This window comes from Salmo salar, chromosome ssa07 (genome assembly GCF_905237065.1).
Source record: "Salmo salar chromosome ssa07, Ssal_v3.1, whole genome shotgun sequence".
Classification (NCBI taxonomy): domain Eukaryota; kingdom Metazoa; phylum Chordata; class Actinopteri; order Salmoniformes; family Salmonidae; genus Salmo; species Salmo salar.
Window position 1 is genome coordinate 31,616,588 of NC_059448.1, and position 22,071 is coordinate 31,638,658.

Consider the following 22,071-nt stretch of genomic DNA (forward strand, 5'->3'; position numbering starts at 1 on the left):
GCCTTCGGCGGCCTTTCTCAATAGCAAGGCTGTGCTCACTGAGCCTGTACATAGTCAAGTATTTCTTTAGTTTTGGGTCAGTCACAGTGGTCAGGTATTCTGCCACTGTGTGCTCTCTGTTTAGGGCCAAATAGCATTGTAAATGTTGTGTTGCTGTCCTGGGGCACAGTGAGGTCTGTTTGTGTTTGTGAACAGCACCCCAGGACCAGCTTGCTTAGGGGGCTCTTCTCCAGGTTAATTTCTCTGTAGGTGATGGCTTTGTTATGGAAGATTTGGGCATCACTTCCTTTTAGGTGGTTGTAGAATTTAACAGCTTTTTTCTGGATTTTGATAATTAGTAGGTATCGGCCTAATTCTGCTCTACATGCATTATTTGGTATTTTACATTATACACGGGGGATATTTTTGTAGTATTCTGCATGCAGTCTCAATTTGGTGTTTGTTCCATTTTGTGAATTCCAGCTGCAGGCCCGATTGGAGCGAGACTTGGAGGCGGAGTTACAACGTCTACCAGAGGAGATCTGCCAATACCTGCAGGCGAAACTCGAGTCCAAAGGTCTCCGTAGCGACGCTCTCTTCTCTTTATCCAATCACAGCCCTAGCTCCAGCTCGGGTCCGCCCTCCAACTGCTCCACACCCACTTTTCCCTTAACACCCAATAGGAGCACCTGGAACAGGAGTCTGGACAATAGCATTGCCTCATTGGTGGACTCATCCTCTTCCTCTACCCCTGTCCTATCAGAAGCAGATATGTAAGCCATATGTACATTTATGTAAACCTAATGGTCCTGAGCTTCAGTTAATTTTTTTGTTGATGTTTTCATAAAAATATATATATATATTTGTAATTTTTCTCACCAGGGTTTTAGAGAGATAGACAAGGTTACCAAAAGTTTTTGGTTGATTTTGAAATGCCCAGGAAAATGCCCTATGTGTGTTTTCACATTGGCCTGCGTCCCAAATGGCACCCTTTTCCCTATTTAGTACATTAGTTTTGACCAGAGCCCTATTGAGAATAGGGTACATTGGGATGCAGACATATTCTGTATGTGGATTGTGGACAAGAATATTCTGTGGTATATTATTATTATTATTATTATTATTATTATTATTATTGTTAATCTGTGTAATGTTTTTGTTGTTTTACATGACCTGTACTACTGACTAAAGGTGTCCTTGGGGAGAAAGGAGGGATGAATGGAGAAGAGGAGGAGAAGTGATTGTGGTAGTGAACAATTTAGAATTTTTGGGGGGCGATGCTGATTTGCTCTGGAATAGAAAGACCTTTCTGAAACTTTCTTTCTGTATCCCTTTCTCTCCTCACCAATCCTCCCCCACTGGTACTTGCTGCCTGTCTGTCTTGGTATATAATATTATAATATGCCTCTGTGTATATTCATCAACATTATTTTACCACTTTTTTAATCTTTAATTTGTTTCATCTTTTTTGTGATGGATGATCTATTTAATTTAGTCAGCTGAGCAAATGCAGAGAATTTTTTTGGTGGGGGGTTAATGTCGGGTTGCTATGGTAACCAGGGAGACGACTTTGCTGTGGTATTTTAGCAATTTTACCCTTTCCCCCTCCCTTTTGGTTGTGAGGGTCTATTTAAAAGTTTGAAAGTTTTCATACACAGTGTTGATTGAATGGTTCACACCATTGCTAGGAGGGAGAAGACCTCACACACGTAATTTTTTTTAAAAGTTCCAAGTACCGTGGTGTCAGGGTACCTCTAGCAGTTAAGACCGTTGGGCCAGTAACTGAAAGGTTGCTGGTTCGAATCCATGCGCTAATTAGGTGAAACATCTCTTGATGTGCCCTTGAGCAAGGCACTTAACCCTAATTGCTCCAGTAAGTCGCTCTGGATAAGAGCGTCTGATAAATTACTAAAATGTATATGTACCTTTAGGACCCCAAAAGTTGTTTTATTTTTACACTGATGTGGTTTAGGATCAGGTAACATGACTTTTCAAAATCCCAATTTATATGTATTTATGTACATCGGAGCGTTAGTTTGGGCATACATTTATTTTTTGATTTGATCAGCCCATGTACTTAGTGCTAAAGATGGTCTTTATCATTTTAGGAAACCCACCCCAGTATGTGTGTAACACACAGAACAACAGCTTTAACCAGTGTCTCTGTGTCTCGCTTGTCCTTACGAGAATATGTTTTTAAAAACTGAATTTAAAGTTTTGATACATTTTCTGTTATTGCTCTTTTATCACCCGGTTTTATTTGTTTTAAAACCTTTTATTCAAGGAAGTTATGACAACCATTTTTTAAATGGTTTATAGTGTCACCTTAGCTATTAGGTAGCCAGAGGCAGAGCCATATACAGTTGAAGTCGGAGGTTTACATACACCTTAGCCAAATACATTTAAACTCAGTTTTTCACAATTCCTGACATTTAATCCAAGTAAAAATTCCCTGGTTTAGGTCAGTTAGGATCACCACTTTATTTTAAGAATGTGAAATGTCAGAATAATAGTAGAGAGAATTATTTATTTTAGCTTTTATTTCTTTCATTACATTCCCAGTTGGTCAGAAGTTTACATACACTCAATTAGTATTTGGTAGCATTGCCTTTAAACTGTTTAACTTGGGTCAAACGTTTCAGGTAACCTTCCACAAGCTTCCCACAATAAGTTGGGTGAATTATGGCCCATTCCTCCTGACAGAGCTGGTGTAACTGAGTCAGGTTTGTAGGCCGCCTTGCTCTCACATGGTTTTTCAGTTCTGCCCACAAAATGTTCTATAGGATTGAGGACAGGGCTTTGTGATGGCCACTCCAATACCTTGCCATTGGTGTCCTTAAGCCATTTTGCCACAACTTTGGAAGTATTCTTGGGGTCATTGTCCATTTGGAAGACCCATTTGCGACCAAGCTTTAACTTCCTGATTGATGTCTTGAGATGTTGCTTCAATATATCCACCTAATTGTCCTGCCTCATGATGCCAACTATTTTTTTCTTCCTTTCACAACGATGGTCATTATGGCCAAACTGTTCTATTTTTGTTTCATCAGACCAGAGGACATTTCTCCAAAAAGTACAATCTTTGTCCCCATGTGCAGTTGCAAACTGTAGTCTGGCTTTTTTATGGTGGTTTTGGAGCAATTGCTTCTTCCTTGCTGAGCAGCCTTTCAGGTTATGCCGATATGACTTGTTTTACTGTTGACATAGATACTTCTGTACCTGTTTCCTCCAGTATCTTCACAAGGCCCTTTGCTGTTGTTCTGGGATTGATTTTCACTTGTCGCACCAAAGTATGTTAATCTCTAGGAGACAGAACGCGTCTCGTTCCTGAGCTGTATGACGGCTGCAAGGTCCCATTGTGTTTATACTTGCGTACTATTGTTTGTACAGATGAACATGGTACCTTCAAGCGTTTGGAAATTGCTCCCAAGGATGAACCAGACTTGTGGAGGTCTACAATTTCTTTTCTGATGTCTTGGCTGATTTCTTTTGATTTTCCCGTGATGTCAAGCAGAGGCACTGAGTTTGAAGGTAGGCCTTGAAATACATCCACAGGTACACCTCCAATTGACTCAAATGATGTCAATTCGCCTATCAGAAGTTTGTAAAGGCATGACATAATTTTCTGGAATTTTCCAAGCTGTTAAAGGCACAGTCAACTTAGTGTATGTAAACTTCTGACCCACTGGAATTGTGATACAGTGAATTATAAGTGAAATAATCTGTCTTTAAACAATTGTTGGAAAATTACTTGTCATGCACAAAGTATATGTCCTAACCGACTTGCCAAAACTATAGTTTGTTAAAAAGAAATGTGTGGACTGGTTGAAAAACGAGTTTTAATGACTCCAACCTAAGTGTATGTAAACTTCTGACTTCAACTGTATATAGAGAGATTTCAGGCCAACTTTTAGAATGGACACCATGTTGCTGCCATTGAGCATTACATTTATCCATTCATGACAAGTATTGGGATTTTAAATAAATTCTAGATGTTCAGTTACATAGCATGTTTAAATTAAGAAAATTCTATAAACTGCTATTTGTCAGTATTGCACATGGCTACCATATGGAATTATTTGATTGTACTGTGCCATGTAAATGCATCATAATGCAGAAAACTCAATGTCTTAACTCTCTAAATGCTCTAGATAGAAGACTATACTATGTTCTAGAATTCGGCCAGAGAATTTTACTGCAGAACACTAAGTTCTAGAATACAGTCCAGTGGTTCTATATTAAAGTTAGAAGCACTTTATAGGCCTTCATGTTCACATGCTGAAGAGAGTTCCATTGAAGGTGTGTGTTTGTGTGTGCATGCGGGTATCAAATAAGATGAAACAGAAAGAGCCAGAAGGTTGTGCTCCGTTCACTATTGTGGTTAGCCAGTTTCCTACCCTAGAGACTCAGCCTGGGGGCTAATTCAGTTTAGCCTTGTGGGCTAGTTTCAGCTCTATCTCCACACATATATACACACACACACACACACACTCTTCAGCCCCACACTGTAAACCAGGGATCATCAACTAGATTCAGCCGTGGGCCGGAACATAATTACAAATCATTTGTAGACCGCAAATTGAACCGCAAAAAGCCCAAACAGATATATTTGACAAAAACATAATTTCAAACTATGCTTACATTCGTATACGATCACGTGTCACTCTATTATGTGTGGGAATACTTTGGAACATATTTTCTAAAGTAAAATAACTTGGAGCTGATTTCCTGGTGTTTTTACAGTTTATGTCCAACAATGAAAATGAAAAAGAAATACAGTACCAGTCAAAAGTTACACACCTGCTCATTGCTGTTTAAAAATATATATATGTTTTACTATTTTCTACGTTGTAGAATAACAGTGAAGACATCAAAGCTATGAAATAACACCTATGGAATCATGTAGTAACCCAAAAAGTGTAAAACAAATCTAAATATATTTTATATTTGGCATTCTTCAAACCCTTTGCCTTGATGACAGCTTTACACTCTCTCAACCAGCTTCATGAAGTAGTCACCTGGAATGCATTTCAATTAACAGGTGTGCCCTGTTAAGTTCATTTGTGAAATTTCTTTCCTTCTTAATGCATTTGAGCCAATCAGTTTTGTTGTTACGAGGTAGGGGTGGTATACAGAAGATAGCCCTATTTGGTAAAAGACCAAGTCCATATTATGTGAAGAACAGCTCAAATAAGCAAAGAGAAACGACAGTCCATCATTACTTTAAGACATGAATGTCAGTCAATCTGTAAAATTTCAAGAACTTGAAAGTTTCTTCAAGTGCAGTCGCAAAAACCATCAAGCGCTATGATGAAACTGTCTCTCATGAAGACCACCACAGGAAAGGTAGACCCAGAGTTACCTGCAGAGGATCATTTCATTAGAGTTACCAGCCTCAGAAATTGCAGCCAAAGTAGTGTCTTGCAAAAGTATTCATCCCCCTTGGCATTTTTCCTATTTTGTTGCATTACAACCTGTAATGTAAATGTATTTGTATTTAATGTAGTGAACATACAGTCCAAATTGGTGAAGTGAAATTTAAAAAATGACTTGTTTCAAAAAATTCAACAACAAAAAAATAAAAACGGAAAAGTGGTGTGTGCATATGTATTCACCCCCTTAAATAAGATCTGGTTCAACCAATTACCTTCAGAAGTCACATAAGTTAAATAAAGTCCACCTGTGTGCAATCATGTGAAACTTAGATCTCAGTGTATATATACACCTGTTATGAAATGCCCCAGAGTCTGCAACACCACTAAGCAAGCGATACCATGAAGACCAAGGAGCTCTCCAAACAGGTCAGGGACAAAGTTGTGGAGAAGTACAGATCAGGGTTGGGTTAGAAAAAAATATCTGAAACTTTGAACATCCCACCGAGCGCCATTAAATCTATTATTAAAAAATGGAAAGAATATGTCACCACAACAAACCTGCCAAGAGAGGGCCACCCACCAGAACTCACGGGCCAGGCAAGGAGGGCATTAATTAGAGAGGCAACAAAGACACCAAAGATAACCCCGAAGGAGCTGCAAAGCTCCACAGCAGAGATTGGAGTATCTGTCCATAGGACCACTTTAAGCCGTACACTCCACAGAGCTGGGCTTTACGGAAGAGTGGACAGAAAAAAAGCCATTTCTGAAAGACAAAATAAGCAAACACATTTGGTGTTCGCCAAAAGGCATGTGGGTGACTCCCCAAACATATGGAAGAAGGTACTCTGGTCAGATGAGACTAAAATTGAGCTTTTTGGCCATCAAGGATAATGCTATCTCTGGCGCAAACCCAACATCTCTCATCACCCCGAGAACAACATCCCCACAGTGAAGCATGGTGGTGGGTCAAGAAACACGAGCAATGGACATTAAACCGGTGAAAATCTGTCCTTTGGTCTAATGAGTCCAAATTTGAGATTTTTGGTTTCAACTGCCGTGTCTTTGTGACACGCAGAGTAGGTGAACGGATGGTCTCTGCATGTGTGGTTCCCACCGTGAAGCATAGAGGAGGAGGAGTCCTTTGCTGGTGACACTGTTGGTGATTCATTTAAGATTCAAGGCACACTTAACCAGCATGTCTACCATGGAATTCTGCAGTGATACACCATCCCATCTGGTTTGCGCTTAGTGGGACTATCATTTGTTTTTCAACAGGACAATGACCCAACACACCTCCAGGCCTTGTAAGGGCTATTTGACCAAGAAGGAGAGTGATGGAGTACTGCATCAGATGACCTGGCCTCCACAATCACCCGACCTCAACCCAATTGGGATGGTTTGGGATGAGTTGGACCGCAGTGTAAAGGAAAAGTAGCCAACAAGTACTCAGCATATGTGGGAACTCCAAGACTTTTGGAAGCATTCCAGGTGAAGCTGGTTGAGAGAATGCCAAGAGTGTGCAAAGCTGTCATCAAGTCAAAGGGTGGATACTTCGAAGAATCTAAAATCTAAAATATATTTTGATTTGTTTAACACTTTTTTGGGTACTACATGATTCCATATGTGTTATTTCATTAGTTATGATGTCTTCACTATTATTCTACAATGTAGGAAATAGTAAAAAATAAAGAAAACCCCTTGAATGAGTAGGTGTGTCCAAACTTTTGACTGGTACTGTGTATAAAAAATAAAATTGTTTGTTTTTGCTCAGAAAACTTGGTGGGGCAAATAAAACCTTCTGCGGGCCGGTTGCCAGTTGGGGAGCCCTGCTGTAGACCATGTGTAAGGGTGTTTACTGCCATCCCTTCTTACATTCATCCCTCCATCCTTCCCCTTACAAGACTTTCTCTTCCAGCCCCAGGTCACTTAAAGGTCCCGAACAGTCATTCTGATTCCCATTTAAAAAAGCCTTTTGAGTGTTGAAAATATTACCCATAATATTTGTTTTGGATAAAAAAATGTTTTTTAAAGTACTTTTTCTGTCATGGCTAACTACCAGGAAGTTTGAAAAGCCAGGCTGAGTGGGCGGGAAGCTTATATTCATGAGCTCGCCTAGACTGACAGTTCTTTGAAAAATCTATGTCAAGCAACTTGGATGCAGTGAGCAGCGTTGCAGTAAAACCATCTCAAGCTAATATTTAGAAATTTTATCAATGATGTCAAAAATGTTTTTTACATCTTTCATTTGTCATGTCTCTTGTGATGTGGTTCACAGCAGCACTGACGGATGTGTTGACTTGACAACTGCGTCTGAGTTTTGAACGACCCTTCCCCCTCTTTTGTTCCATGCTGGCTGAACACCTAGCTAGCCATTAACAAGCTAACACCAGACACAGATAAAGGGGAGAAACAATAACCTTTGCCTTAGATGAAGAGGGTAAACCTTTAATAATATTTTCTGAAACCCTTCAGTAAAATTTTGGCCACCAGCAGAGAAGCTATATATTTATGTAAACCGCGCCCTTCTGCAAACCCGCCTTCTCCGATGTTGGTTACAAGGCGGTACTTATTTAAATTAAGTAAGAGAATATCATGATACCATTGATGTATTAAAATTATAGAGTTATGGTGATGTCACCCTATCCCCCTAATAATCCCGCCACCTGAATCCAAGTGTTTAACACTGGGGAGAGGACCAGGTACTTTATTATCAAACTTTATCAATGTAGACGCAACAGTTATTTTTCGTACTTTGGACATCATACTGGGATCTGGTTTCATCCAAATAGCATCCAATTTCATGAAAGACATAATTTTGACTGTTCATGATCTCTAGAACAGACTGAGAGATGGAGGAGATGTATAGTTGGTTGACACTGTATGACTGCCATGCCTTCTTACATTCACCCTGTCTACCCCTCTATCCATCCTTCTCTCTCTCCTTCCCCTTACAAGAGTTTCTCTCCGAGCCCCCAGGTCACTTAATAGAAAGAGATAGAGAGGTATAGGTTTCGTCCCAAATGACACCCTATTCCCCATATAGTGCACTATGGGCCCTGGTCTATATCGGGAATAGGGTACCATTTGGGGCGCAGACAGAGTTTGTTGACACTGTATGTAGAAATGATGAGTTTCTCTCTCTGCCCCAGGCCACTTAATATAGAGAGAGATAAAAAAAAAAAGCGGGATGAAGAAGGAGAGTGAGAGAGAGTTTGTAGACACTGTATGTAGAAAGGACTGGTCCGCCATGTCAAAGGGAATAATACTATGACGCATCAAGATGTAATATGTTTTATTGTTTATCTGGAGATATAATATAAACTGTATAACTGTACATTCAATAAATACAGAATTATTGTGTAAAATCTCTGCTTTGTCTTGGTTGGTTGGTTGGTTGCGCTTCTCCAGTCGAAGAGAACAGTACATAAGAATAAAACACAATAAAGACTGAAGGTTTGTTTTCATTGTGATCCTAGTCTCTTGTTTTTTTTGTTCTATTTCTTTTCCTGAAAACTATATTTTCAAGAAGCAGTGCCAGCAGATTGCAATACTGTGTAATATTTCCTACAAACAGTTTGTGAAAGAAGTTTAGCTATTATTGTGTTATATTGGCCAGGACTCAATCCGAAACATGCTTGACATTTAAAGTGAATTTCCAATTGAGCAAACACCTACAGCGCTTACCTTGAATGCAATCTCTGCAAACACGGTAACATTGCCTTTAAAAGGCGTGTTGAATCCTGGCCATTGTGTAAGTAAACTAACCGTTTTATTACGTGTACTAGTGTGTGTGTGGGTGGGTCTGTGTGTGTGTAATATTGTCTGGTGCAGAAAAAAGTATTCCCGCACTGAAAACGTCTATATTGGTCCGCTAATACAGGACTAGTAAAGGTCCAGTGTACTACATTTGTGAAAAAATGAAATGCATTTGAGCATTTCTTGAGTCTGATAATTATCTGTACAAAATAGTTAATTTGATAATACTTGTGGAATGTAAAAATGCTTGATTTGTTTTCCAGTTTCTTGAAAACTTTGCAAATGCAACTTATTTATATGTGAAAACTGAGTCTATTCATTAATTTTCCATTTTAGTAGACGCTCTTATCCAGAGCAACTTACAGTAGTGAGTGAATACATTTGAATTATTTTTCGTACTGGTCCCCCATGGGAATCGATCCCACAAGCCTAGCATTGCAAACGCCATGCTCTACCAACGGTGCCAGGCTACAGATGCTCAGGCTACAGATGTCTATGTCGGCCAGCTAATAATAGTAAAGGCCCAGTGCACTACTTCTGTGAAAACCATATTGACATTCGCCCGCCTTGTACATCTAAGTCAGTGGAGGCTCCTCAGAGGAAGAAGGGGAGGATCATCCTCAGTGAATTTCATAAAAAAAAAAAATTAACATTAAAAAAATTACCCTCTTTAGATAAAATGATACTACAATGGTAAATCAAATCTCCCCATTTCTCCCCATTTTTTTGCTCAGTTTTGCAGGCCTTCTCATACTGTATACGCATTCGTAAATCAAGACCTTTCTTGAGTTGGGCTCTGGGATGGTGCAACTGTTGAGAATCTGAGTCTATGGTTGTTGTGGGGGAAAGGGGTTGAGTGTGTATGAGTGTTTGTGTGTGTGTGTGTGTGTGTGTGTGTGTGTGTGTGTGTGTGTGTGTGTGTGTGTGTGTGTGTGTGTGTGTGTGTGTGTGTGTGTGTGTGTGTGTGTGTGTGTGTGTGTGTGTGTCCCACAACTACTGCAAGGGAGTGAAAGATGTTAGGGACATTATATAGGATGAATCACAATAATTGTTTGCTAAAATAATAGTTGCTTACCATCATGGATGATACATTGGAGATAATATAAGACGAGTACTGGAAACGATAGAACACTATGAAATATTGGAGAAACCAGGCCTGGGTTTTTGATAAAGTACTACTGGAGTTTATATATAAATGCCTTGAATATTTCAATTTTGGAGAATCTCTTATAAAATGGGTTAAAGTTACGTATAGTAACCCTATGTGTCAAATAGTAAATAATAAAATAGTAAATAATGGCTACATCTCAGAAAGAGGAGTAAAACAAGGTTGTCCACTATCTATTTATTATTGCCATCGAAATGTTATTTGTTAAAATTAGATCCAACAATAATATTAACGGATTAGAAATCCAGGGCTTAAAAACAAAGGTGTCATTGTACGCTGATGATTCATGTTTTCTTTTAAATCCACAATTAGAATCCCTCCACAGCCTCATAGAGGATCTAGATACTTTTTCTAACCTCTCTGGAATAAATCCAAATTATTATTTTTTTTAAAAACGTATTGGATCACAAAAATATTCAACGTTTATATTACCGTGTAGTTTACCAATAAAATGGTCTGATGGGGATGTGGACATACTCGGTACACATATCCCGAAAGAAAGAAATGATCTCACTCCAATACATTTTAATAGAAATTTAGCAAAAATAGATAAGATCTTGCTACCATGGAAAGGAAAATACCTGTCTATTTGTGGAAAAATCACCCTGATTAGCTCTTTAGTCATATCACAGTTTACCTATTTGCTTATGGTTTTGCCGACACCTAGCGACCTGTTTTTTAAATTATATGAGCAAAAAATATTCAATTTTATTTGGAATGGAAAGCCAGAGAAAAATAAAAGGACCTATTTATATAATGACTATGAATTCGGAGGGCAGAAATTATTAAATATTTAAAGCATTAGACCTCTCACTAAAGTCATCAGTCATACAAAACGTATACTTAAATCCTAAATGGTTCTCTAGTCAATTAGCAAGAATGTCTCACCCCATGTTCAAGAATGGCCTTTTTCACTTTATTTAGATTACAACCGCTCACTTTTGGTTATTTGATCTACAAAATATCGTAATTTTTTAAACAAGCCATAGAAAGTTGGTTGCAATTTCAGTTTAATCCACCTGAAAAGACAGAACAAATAATACAACAAATATTGTGGTTAAACTCAAATATACTAATTGATAATAAAACCCTTATTTTTCGATTTAAAAAAAGGTATAATCTTTGTAAATTATATCTTAATTAGGACTGGTGGAGTTATGTCACACATGCAGCTAACACAGACATATGGAAATGTCTGCTCTACCCAAAATCTCAACCAACTAATTGCAGCATTACCACAAATATAAATGAGGCAAGTGGAAGGGGGAAAAAGTAAGGAACTTGTCTGTCGGCCCTTCAATAAAGACCAAAATTGGTTAAAGAAAATTGTGATAAATAAAAATATATACCAGTTTCATTTAACCTCTATGGGCTACGCGGGACGAATTCGTCCCACCTACGTAACAGCCAGTCTAATCCAGTGGCGCGATTTTTGAATCGTTTGAAATACTATTACTTCAATTTCTCAAACATATGACTATTTTACAGCTATTTAAAGACAAGACTCTCGTTTATCTAACCACACTGTCCGATTTCAAAAAGGCTTTACAACGAAAGCAAAACATTAGATTATGTCAGGAGAGTGCCCAGCCAGAAATAATCAGACACCCATTTTTCAAGCTAGCATATAATGTCACCAAAAACCCAAACCACAGCTAAATGCACCACTAACCTTTTATGATCTTCATCAGATGACACACCTAGGACATTATGTTATACAATACATGCATGTCTGTTCAATCAAGTTCATATTTATATCAAAAAACAGCTTTTTACATTAGCATGTGACGTTCAGAAAAAGCATACCCCCCGCAAACTTCCGGGGAATTTACTAACAGTTTGCTAAATTACTCACGATAAACGTTCACAAAAAGCATAACAATTATTTTAAGAATTATAGATACATTACTCCTCTATGCACTCGATATGTCCGATTTTAAAATAGCTTTTCGGATGAAGCACATTTTGCAATATTCTAAGTACATAGCCCAGCCATCACGGCTAGCTATTTAGACACCCGGGCAAGATTAGCCTTCACCTTAATAACATTTCCTATAAGAAAAATGTTCTTACCTTTCCTGTTCTTCGTCAGAATGCACTCCCAGGACTTCTACTTCAATAACAAATGTAGGTTTGGTCCCAAATAATCCATAGTTATATCCAAATAGCGTCGTTTTGTTCGTGCGTTCTAGACACTATACGAATGGTAATCCACGGTCGCGCGCATGGCGCATGGCGTGACAAAAAATGTCTAAATATTCCATTACCGTACTTCGAAGCATGTCAACCGCTGTTTAAAACCAATTTTTATGCCATTTATCTCGTAGAAAAGCGATAATATTCCGACCGGGAATCTGCAATAAACTAAACAGCCGAATTAAAATACTCCACGGGGGCTAATCGCGCACGCGCCTCATTCCATTGTCACCTAATGGGACACTTGGATAAGGTGATAATCTGTTTCAGCCTGAGGCTGCCTCGTCAACCTTCATGATTTTCCCGGGTCCTGAGAGCCTATTGGAGCCCTGGGAATTGTCACGTTACAGCTAAGATCCTTACTCTTCAATAAACAGATGCAAGACGCACGACTCCTTGTCAAACAGGCCACTTCCTGCATGAAACCTTGTCAGGTTTTTGCCTGCCATAGGAGTTCTGTTATACTCACAGACACCATTCAAACAGTTTTAGAAACTTTAGGGTGTTTTCTATCCAAACCTGAACAATAATATGCATATTCTAGCTTCTGAGTTGGTGTAGGAGGCAGTTAAAAATGGGCACATATTTTTTCCAAAATTCTCAATACTGCCCCCTAGCCCAAACAGGTTAAGGACCAAAAAATTGACAGCTGTGCCATATAAATTGCAAAACAGTTGGGAGAAGATCTTCGATGTACCGATTCCATGGCACACGGTTTATGAATTGACACGCAAAACGCCGGATTCAACATTTTTCAATTTAAATTATTATAAAATATTCTTGCAACCAATAGAATGTTGTATATATGGGGGATACAGTCTTCCCAGCTCTGCAGATTTTGCTGCGAATAGGCAGAGCCATTAGATCATTTATTTTGGTACTGTCCATTTGTACCTCGTTTTTTGGTCACAGGTCCAGGAATGGCTGAGGAATTCCAACATTTACCTAGAGCAATACTGGGTAGCAATAGCATATACTGGGTGATTTGAAAAGTCATAGTCAATCTATCAGTAAAATAACAATAATTTTAGCTAAAATATTTATCTTTAACTTACAATCTGTAAAAACTATTAGAATAGAAAGGTTAAGTACTTTTGTGAAGCATCACAGCACAGTTGAAAAATGTATGGCAAATAGAAAGAGATAGATGGGAAGGGTTGAATGGAGCTGAAGGGTGGGACTAATAACAATAAGATAACAAATATAAAATATTTGGCGTCTAAAATGTATATAGGTTCAGATCTTTTGTGAAGATCTCGTACAACGCTGCGTACTACTAAATAGTACCCGCAAAACACCAGTCTCAACATCAACAGTGAAGAAGCGACTCCGGGATGCTGGCCTTTTAGTCAGTGTTCCGATGTCCAGTGTCTGTGTTCTTTTGCCCATCTTAAAACCTGTTAAGGATAGGGGGCAGTATTTTCACGTTCAGATGAAAAACCTGCCCAAATTAAACTGCCTCCTACTCAGACTCAGAAGGTAGGATATGCATATTATCAGTAGATTTGGATAGAAACACTCTGAAGTTTCTAAAACTGTTTGAATGATGTCTGTGAGTATAACAGAACTTATATGGCAGGCAAAAACCTGAGAAAAATCCAACCAGGAAGTGGGAAATCTGAGAATTGTAGTTCTTCTTTTGAATCCCTATCGAAACTACAGTGTCTGTGGGGTCACGTTGCACTTCCTAAGGCTTCCATTGGCTGTCAACAGCCTTTAGAAACTTGTTTCATCCTTCTCCTGTTACTGGGCAGAAAATAGGAGCTTAGTCAAACAGTGGACTGCCTGAGGACAAAGGACTTGGTTATGCACGAGCCCGATTTTAAAATAGCTTTTCGGATGAAGCACATTTTGCAATATTCTAAGTACATAGCCCAGCCATCACGGCAATATTTGATACATTATGAATATGGTATTCAGGTGAGGTTATCTATGAGATTATCGGTTTACTGTTGTGCGCATTCAGTTTGCCTATTCAGCGCACCGTTCCTTCTTTTTCTCATGGAATGAATACGCTATTGTCCGGTTGGAATATTATCAACGTTTTATGTTAGAAAGATCCTAAGGATTGATTGTAAACAACGTTTGACATGTTTCTACGAACGGTAATGGAACATTTTGACTTTTCGTGTCTGGATTTACGCTCGCGCATTATGCCTTTGGATAGTGATCTGAATGCGCGGACAAAAGGAGGTATTTGGACATAAATATGGAGTATTTTGAACAAAACGAACATTTCTTGTGGAAGTAGGAGTCCTGGGAGTGCATTCTGACGAAGATCAGCAAAGGAAAGGGAATATTTATAATACTAATTCTGAGTTTAGTTGACTCCAGAACTTTGCTAGTATCTATATAGCTTGCTTTGATGGTTGAGCTCTGTACTCAGAATATTGAAAAATGTGCTTTCGCCGTAAAGCTATTTTGAAATCTAACACAGCGGTTGCATTAAGGAGAAGTGTATATATAATTCTTATAATAACTGTTGTAAAGTTTATCAATGTTTATGATGAGTATTTTTGTAAATTGATGTGTTCATTCACCGGTAGTTTTGGTGGCAATACATTTTCTGAACATCACGCGCCAATGTAAAATGGGGTTTATGGATATAAATATGAACTTTATCGAACAAAACATACATGTATTGTCTAACATTAAGGCCTGGGAGTGTCATCTGATGAAGATCGTCAAAGGTTAGTAATTAATTTGAGCTGCATTTCTGGTTTTTGTGACGCCTCTCCTTACTTGGAAAATGGCTGTTTGGCTTTTCTTGTTTAGGTGATGTGCTAACATAATCTAATGTTTTGCTTTCGCCGTAAAGCCTTTTTGAAATCGGACACTGTGGTTAGATTAACGAGAATATTATCTTTAAAATGATGTATAATACTTGTATGTGTGAGAAATTTGAATCATGAGATTTTTGTTTTTTGAATTTGGCGCTGTGATATTTCACTGGCTGTTGTCAAATTGATCCCGCTAACAAGATTTGCGTGTTAAGGGGTCACTAACAGGTTAACCTGTTAGGGCTAGGGGGCAGTATTGACACGACTGGATAAAAAACGTACCCGATTTAATCTGGTTACTACTCCTGCCCAGTAACTAGAATATGCATATAATCATTGGCTTTGGATAGAAAACACCCTAAAGTTTCTAAAACTGTTTGAATGGTGTCTGTGAGTATAACAGAACTCCTATGGCAGGCCAAAAACCTGAGAAGATTTCAAGCAGGAAGTGGCCTGTCTGAGAAGTAGTGTTTCATCTTGGCTCTTTTTATTGAAGACTCAGGATCTGTGCAATAACGTGACACTTCCTAAGTCTTCCATAGGGTCTCAGAGCCCGGGAAAAAATTGAACGATATCAAGGCAGGCTCTGGCTGAAACACTTTATTGCTTTTGGCAAGTGGCCACTCAGAGTACTATGGGCTTAGGCGCGTGCCCGCTTCGACTGAATGCTTTATTTTCCTTTGTCTGTTTATCTAAACGCAGATTCCCGGTCGGAATATTATCGCTTTTTTATGAGAAAAATGGCATAAAAATTGATTTTAAACAGCGGTTGACATGCTTCGAAGTACGGTAATGGAATATTTAGAATTATTTTGTCACGAATTGCGCCATGCTCGTCACCCTTATTTAGCCTTTAGGATAGTGTCTAGAACGCACGAACAAAACGCCGCTGTTTGGATATAACGATGGATTATTTTGGACCAAACCAACATTTGTTATTGAAGTAGAAGTCCTGGGAGTGCATTCTGACGAAGACAACAAAGGTAAGAACATTTTTCTTATAGTAAATCTGACTTTGATGAGTTCTAAACCTGCTGGGTGTCTAAATAGCTAGCCCTGGGATGCCGGGCTATCTACTGAGAATATTGCAAAATGTGCTTTCACCAAAAAGCTATTTGAAAATCGGACATATCGAGTGCATAGAGGAGTTCTGTATCTATAATTCTTAAAATAATTGTTATGCTTTTTGTGAACGTTTATCGTGAGTAATTTAGTAAATTCACCGGCAGTGTTCGGTGGGAATGCTAGTCACATGCTAGTCACATGCTAATGTAAAAACCTGTTTTTTTATATAAATATGAACTTAATTGAACAAAACATGCATGTATTGTATAACATAATGTCCTAGGGTTGTCATCTGATGAAGATCATCAAAGGTTAGTGCTACATTTAGCTGTGGTTTGGGTTTATGTGACATTATATGCTAGCTTGAAAAATGGGTGTCTGATTATTTCTGGCTGGGTATTCTGCTGACATAATCTAATGTTTTGCTTTCGTTGTAAAGCCTTTTTGAAATCGGACAGTGTGGTTAGATTAACGAGAGTCTTATCTTTAAAATGGTGTAAAATAGTCATATTTTTAAAAAATTGAAGTAATAGCATATCTAAGGATTTGAATAACGCGCCACAGGATTCAACTGGCTGTTGAGTAGGTGGGACGTCCCACCTAGCCCATAGAGCTTAACCTGTTAGGGCTAGGGGGCAGCATTTGCACATCTGGATAAAAAAAATGTACCCGATTTAATCTGGTTACTAATCCTACCCAGTAACTAGAATATGCATATACTTATTATATATGGATAGAAAACACCCTAAAGTTTCTAAAACTGTTTGAATGGTGTCTGTGAGTATAACAGAACTCATTTGGCAGGCAAAACCCTGAGACAGATTCTGACAGGAAGTGGATACCTGATGTGTTGTATTACCTTTAAACCTATGCCATTGAAAAACACAGGGGCTGAGGAATATTTTGGCACTTCCAATTGCTTCCACTAGATGTCACCAGCCTTTACAAAGTGTTTTGAGTCTTCTGGAGGGAGATCTGACCGAACAAGAGCCATGGAACGATGATGGCCCATTAGACACCTGGTGCGCGAGTTCATGTTGGGTACCCTCGTTCCAATACGTTATAAAAGAGAATGCATTCGTCCACCTTGAATATTATTCATGTTCTGGTTAAAAAAGGCCCTAATGATTTATGCTATACAACGGTTGACATGTTTGAACGAACGTAAATATATTTTTTCCCCTCGCTCATGAAGTGAAGTCCGGCGGGCTTAGATCATGTGCTAACAAGACGGAGATTTTTGGACATAAATGATGAGCTTTTTTGAACAAAACTACATTCGTTATGGACCTGTGATACCTGGAAGTGACATCTGATGAAGAGAATCAAAGGTAATGGATTATTTACATAGTATTTTCGATTTTAGATCTCCCCAACATGGCGGCTAGTCTGTATCGCAACGCGTATTTTTCTGGGCGCAGTGCTCAGATTATTGCAAAGTGTGATTTCCCAGTAAGGTTATTTTTAAATCTGGCAAGTTGATTGCGTTCAAGAGATGTAAATCTATAATTCTTTAAATGACAATATAATATTTTACCAATGTTTTCTAATTTTAATTATTTAATTTGTGGTGCTGACTTGAATGCCGGTTATTGGAGGGAAACGATTTCCTGAACATCAACGCCACAGTAAAACGCTGTTTTTGGATATAAATATGAACTTGATAGAACTAAAAATGCATGCATTGTCTAACACAATGTCCTAGGAGTGTCATCTGTTGGAGATTGTAAAAGGTTAGTGCATAATTTTAGCTGATTTTATGGTTTTGGTGACGCCTGTCTTTGAATTGGCACAACATTACACACAACTCTTGTAAATGTACTGTCCTAACATACTCTAAATTTATGCTTTCGCTGTAAAACCTTTTTGAAATCGTAAAACGTGGTTAGATTAAGGAGATGTTTATCTTTCAAAGGGTGTAAAATAGTTGTATGTTTGAAAAATTTGAATTTTGACATTTATTTGGATTCAAATTTGCCGCTCTTGAAATGCACCTGCTGTTGATGGAGTGCACCACGGGTGGGACGCTAGCGTCCCACCTAGCCCATAGAGGTTAACCTGTTAGGGCTAGGGGGCAGTATTGACACGGCTGGATAAAAAACATACCCGATTTAATCTGGTTACCACTCCTACCCAGTAACTAGAATATGCATATACTTATTACATATGGATAGAAAACACCCTAAAGTTTCTAAAACTGTTTGAATGGTGTCTGTGAGTATAACAGAACTCAAATGGCAGGTCAAAACCTGAGAGATTCCTTTACAGGAAGTGGCCTGTCTGACCATTTCTTGAACTTCTTTTCCATCTCTATCTTTTACTAAGGATCTCTGCTCTAACGTGACACTTCCCACGTCGTCCATAGGCGCTCAGAGCCCGGGAAAAAACAGAATGTCGTCATTCCAGCCCCAGGCTGAAACACATTATCGCCTTTCTCAAGTGGCCGATCAAGGGACTCTGGGCTTATGCGCGTGACCCGACCGCCCCCGCCTTTGTGATTTTTTCCTCTGTTTGCCGAAAAGGAGATTCCCTGTCGGAATATTATCGCTTTTCTACGAGAAAAATGGCGTAAAAATTGATTTTAAACAGCGGTTGACATGCTTCGAAGTACGGTAATGGAATATTTAGAATTTTATTGTCACGAATTGCGCCATGCGCGCGACACTTCTTTACCATTTCGGATAGTGTCTGGAACGCATACGAACAAAACGCCGCTATTCGGATATAACGATGGATTATTTTGGACCAAACCAACATTTGTTATTGAAGTAGCAGTCCTGGGTGTGCATTCTGACGAAGACAACAAAAGGTAATCAAACTTTTATAATAGTAAATATGATTATGGTGAGTGCTAAACTTGCCGGGTGTCTAAATAGCGAGCCCATGATGCCTGGGCTATGTACTTAGAATATTGCAAAATGTGCTTTCACCAAAAAGCTATTTTAAAATCGGACATATCGAGTGCATAGAGGAGGTCTGTATCTATAATTCTTAAAATAATTGTTATGCTTTTTGTGAACGTTTATCGTGAGTAATTTAGTAAAATGTTAGCGAATTCCCCGGAAGTTTGCGGGGGGTATGCTAGTTCTGAACGTCACATGCTAATGTAAAAAGCTGGTTTTTGATATAAATATGAACTTGATTGCACAAAACATGCATGTATTGTATAACATAATGTCCTAGGGTTGTCATCTGATGAAGATCATCAAAGCTTAGTGCTGCATTTAGCTGTGGTTTGGGTTTATGTGACATTATATGCTAGCTTGAAAAATGGGTTTCTGATTATTTCTGGCTTGGTACTCTGCTGACAATCTAATGTTTTGCTTTCGTTGTAAAGCCTTTTTGAAATCGGACAGTGTGGTTAGATTAACGAGAGTCTTGTCTTTAAAATAGTGTAAAATAGTCATATGTTTGAAAAATGGAAGTATTTGCATTTTTGAGGTTTTTGAATAACGCGCCACGGGATTACACTGGCTGTTACGTAGGTGGGACGACATACCCTAGAGAGGTTAAACTAATAACACACAAACAATTATAATTGTTAATGTCTTTATTGAACACACTGTGTAAACATTCACAGTGCAGGTTGGAAAAAGTATGTGAACCCTTGGATTTAATAACAGGTTGACCTGGCAGCAATAACCTCAACCAAATGTTTTTTGTAGTTGCAGATCAGACCTGCAGAACGGTCAGAAGGAATTTTGGACCATTCCTCTTTACAAAACTGTTTCAGTTCCACAATATTCTTGGGATGTCTGGTGTGAACCGCTCTCTTGAGATCATGCCACAGCATCTCCATCGGGTTGAGGTAAGGACTGACTGGGCCACTCCAGAAGGCGTATTTTCTTCTGTTCAAGCCATTAAGTTCTTGGTTTACTTCTTTATTTTGGGTTGTTGTCCTGTTACATCACTTAACTTCTGTTGAGCTTCAATTGGCGGACAGACAGCATTACATTCTCCCGAAAAATGTATTGTAAAATAGTCATATGTTTGAAAAATTGAAGTTTTTGCATTTTTGAGGTTTTTGAATAACGCGCCACGGGATTACACTGGCTGTTACGTAGGTGGGACGATTTGGTGCCACCTACCCTAGAGAGGTTAATTATCTGTGCATAGTCACTTCACCCCTACCTACATTACCATTCAAAAGTTTGGGGTCACTTAGAAATGTACTTATTTTTGAAAGAAGAGCACAGTTTTTTTGTCCATTAAAATAACATCAAATTGATCAGAAATACAGTGTAGACATTGTTAATGTTGTAAATGACTATTGTAACTGGAAACGGCAGATTTTTCTATGGAATATCTACAGTTGAAGTTGGACGTTTACATACACTTAGGCTGGAGTCATTAAAACTCATTTTTCAAACACTACAAATTTCTTGTTAACAAACTATGGTTTTGGCAAGTCGGTTAGGACATCTACTTTGTGCCTGACACAAGTCATTGTTCCAACAATTGTTGACAGAGAGATTATTTCACTTAAAATTCACTGTATCACAATTCCAGTGGGTCAGAAGTTTACATACACTAAGTTGACTGCTTAAACAGCTTGGAAAATTCCAGAAAATGATGTCATGGCTTTAGAAGCTTCTGATTGACATCATTTGAGAAAATTGGAGGTGTACCTGTGGATGTATTTCAAGGCCTACCTTCAAACTCAGTGCATGGGAAAATCAAAAGAAATCAGCCAAGACCTCAGAAAAAATATTGTAGATCTCCACAAGTCTGGTTCATCCTTGGGAGCAATTTCCAATAGCCTGAAGGTACCACGTTGATCTGTACAAACAATATTACGCAAGTATAAACACCATGGGACCACGCAGCCGTCATACTGCTCAGGAAGGAGACGTGTTCTGTCTCCTCCTACGGTTTGCAACTGCACATGGGGACAAAGATCGTACTTTTTGGAGAATTGTATTTTATTTCACCTTTATTTAACCAGATAGGCTAGTTGAGAACAAGTTCTCATTTGCAACTGCGAACTGGCCAAGATAAAGCATAGCAATTCGACACATACAACAACACAAAGTTACATATGGAATAAACAAGACATACAGTCAGTAATACAGTAGAACAAAATAAAACAAAAAGTCTATATACAGTGAGTGCAAATGAGGTAAGATGAGGGAGTTAAGGCAATAAATAGGCCATAGTGGCGAAGTAATTACAATATAGCAATTAAACACTGGAATGGTAGATGTGCAGAAGATGGATGTGCAAGTAGAGATATTGGGGTGCAAAGGAGCAAGATAAATAAATAAACACAGTATGGGGATAAGGTAGGTAGATAGATGGGCTGATTACAGATGGGCTATGTACAGGTGCAGTGATCTGTGAGCTGCTCTGACAGCTGGTGCTTAAAGCTAGTGAGGGAGATATGAGTCTCCAGCTTCAGTGATTTTTGCAGTTCGTTCCAGTCATTGGCAGCAGAGAACTGGAAAGAAAGGCGACCAAAGGAGGAATTGGCTTTGGGGGTGACCAGTGAGATATACCTGCTGGAGCGCGTACTACGAGTGGGTGCTGCTATGGTGACCAGTGAGCTGAGATAAGGCGGGGCTTTACCTAGCAAAGACTTGTAGATAACCTGTAGCCAGTGGGTTTGGCGACGAGTATGAAGCGAGGGCCAACCAACGAGAGCGTACAGGTCGCAGTGGTGGGTAGTGTATGGGGCTTTGGTGACAAACGGATGGCACTGTGATAGACTGCATCCAATTTGATGAGTAAAGTGTTGGAGGCTATTTTATAGATG

The 22,071-nt window shown here is 38.8% G+C and overlaps 1 protein-coding gene across 1 annotated transcript in view; it reads left to right on the forward strand.

The window, feature by feature from the left end:
• The window catches only part of LOC106591031 (1-phosphatidylinositol 4,5-bisphosphate phosphodiesterase beta-3), a 120,126-nt gene extending 118,694 nt beyond the window's left edge, over positions 1-1,432 (forward strand). Inside the window, exon 33 of the mRNA XM_045721871.1 lies at positions 463-1,432. Within this exon, the coding sequence (XP_045577827.1) occupies positions 463-756 (294 nt within the window). The 3' untranslated portion in view covers positions 757-1,432. The remainder of the gene's footprint in view (positions 1-462) is intronic.
• The last annotated feature ends 20,639 nt before the right edge of the window (positions 1,433-22,071 follow it).